Raw genomic sequence first — 2453 nt, 5'->3', positions numbered from 1 at the left:
TTGAAACAATGCATATATACATATATGCTTAAAAATAATTAAAATAAAATATAATTGTATCTAAAATAAATACGTTATCCCAATAATCATGTCTTTATAAAATATTATAACGATGAAAATTGCGAAAAAGTGTATATATGCATAGTTTACCAACTCTGGTTAATGTATATTTAATAAATATTTGTATTAATTGATAAAAATGCACACATGAAATTTATTTATTAATTTATGAAATTATATAAAAATAATATAGCAGCAAAATGGAAATTCGATGTAGGTAAATAAAGAGTTCATTTAACTTTTTTTCGCATAATTTATATAATTAGTGCATACTTGTATTATTCAATATATTAAAAATACATAATTAATAAATAAAATGAGAAAATATAATATTCTTTATATAAAAAACAGTTAATTTATATAAGTAATATATTAAAAATCATATCATCAAAGATTTATTTATATAAGGCTTTTAATAGAGCATAAAAGTTATTAATTTTTTATATTTAAGGTAAAATGTATTAATGTTGACATCATTATTTGATACAAATATATTTAAAATACATTTCATATTCAATATTATTTATGTAATTAAACGTAACATATATCATAATATTATTGTATGTATTATAAAAAAAATATGCATTTTTAAGAAATAATAAAAAATTAAACATCCTATTATATAATATCAGGGAGTATATTCAATATAAAATAATAAATTTACACACAATATACTTTATATTCTTATAAAACGCAAGAAATAATATATAAATATGACTGTCTAATATAATATTATATATATGATTAAAAATGTACCATTCATAATTGTAGCATAAACTGCGACACTAAACTCAAAAATCTGATCCATAATGCTCTTTACCATACTGTGTTAATTATTAAGGATATATCCCATTTATTTTAAGTCTATAATTTTTATTTAATCATCCTGTATGCGATATTATATAAAGTACAATAAGGACTACAAAGTTATGCCTTAATTTTATATAATAATAATAGAATATATTAGTATTTATGCTTTATTTTTATTATAGCGAGAATTCCTAATATTATATAATTTTTATACATGAAGGAACCTTTATATTTTTACTTTAGCAATATATATTTTTTTTTTTTTTTTGGTAAATAATAATTACTACTATGCATTATACTATATAAAATTTTATGGTTTGGTCCATGATATATTTACATCAATTATATAGTTATAAAAAAAAAAAAACCATTATTCTTAATATCATAAGTCTTTATTTGCGTAAATTTTCATTTGTATGTTATAAAATTATTTTTATTTTACGTTATTGTCCAATAAATATATATAATGTAATCTAAGATGAAAGATAATATAGTACTATTGAAAATTTTCAAGATTATATGCAAAATTTTAATATATTTTAATTTTATTTACAACAATTAATTATAAAAAGAATTATATAAGAATATAGTTCTGATTTCAATAATTTTTTTATCTTATTTTTAGTATGCATCTGTAGCTTTATTTCCAACATGCAAAGAAACGTTAGACAAATATAAAGAACAAGAACAGGGAATATCAGCTACATACTGCACACAAGTAACTGGAATTTCAACTAATATTAAAACTAAATTTAATCAGAATTGCCCTAAGGCAGATTTTTATTTAAATGAAATATATAAAAGTTCCCACTCCAATGATGAACTAAAAAGGGCGGCTTGTATATACATATATTATTGGATATATAATGATATCCTGAAGGATACTGGAAATGATATTGAAATCCAAAATCTATATAACGGCTTTTTGGAGGCGCACCATAAACCAGGAGATTTAAATTTTAAGGATTTTGTAGATATAAAAATTACAAAAAATGAACTCAAAAAACTCAAGGATATATATGAAATTGACACAGAGATCAAAAATATGGATAAAGATAAATGTGCATGTGCCAAGAAATTATATAATTTTTATATACAGCAGGAGGATGAATGTAAACATAAAAGTAACAATGATTTTTGTGATGAACTAGAAAATATTAGAGATAGATATAATGCACAAATGATAAATACAAATTGCCCTGATGGTACACCTCAGTTATTACCTTCTTTCCATCCATTAAACATAACCAAATTAATCATAACTACAATTGTTATAATAATAGTAATATCCATTTTTATAATTATTTTGTATAAAGTTAGTTATGATATACGTTATATATATTTATACTACATAATATTTCATACTATTAGTAATAACAAAATATATAGTTTATTAAAATATAAATACATTTTTAATGCATGAATAATTTTATTGTGAATTAATCTATTTTTAAATCTTACTTAAAGAATATAATAATGAGAAAAAGAAAACAGAGAGACGACATATATAATAAATGTAATATATTGCTACCATCAGAATTATCAGGTAATATTTCGAGGAATAGGAAATATAATATACTATA

At 20.1% G+C, this 2453-nt stretch overlaps 1 protein-coding gene across 1 annotated transcript; it reads left to right on the top strand.

The window, feature by feature from the left end:
- Window positions 1-1348: 1348 nt before the first annotated feature.
- On the top strand, window positions 1349-2453 carry PGO_004450 (variable surface protein; the record flags this gene model as incomplete). The annotated part of the gene is made up of 3 exons (XM_028691483.1): window positions 1349-1363; window positions 1496-2185; window positions 2408-2453. Coding segments are annotated over 3 exons (751 nt in total), but the record flags the coding sequence as incomplete, so codon positions are not given.

Source organism: Plasmodium gonderi, assembly GCF_002157705.1.
Source record: "Plasmodium gonderi DNA, contig: Pgo-contig_900, whole genome shotgun sequence".
NCBI classification, from domain to species: domain Eukaryota; phylum Apicomplexa; class Aconoidasida; order Haemosporida; family Plasmodiidae; genus Plasmodium; species Plasmodium gonderi.
The sequence above is the reverse complement of the archived record's forward strand: the minus strand, read 5'-3'. Positions and strand labels throughout refer to the sequence as shown.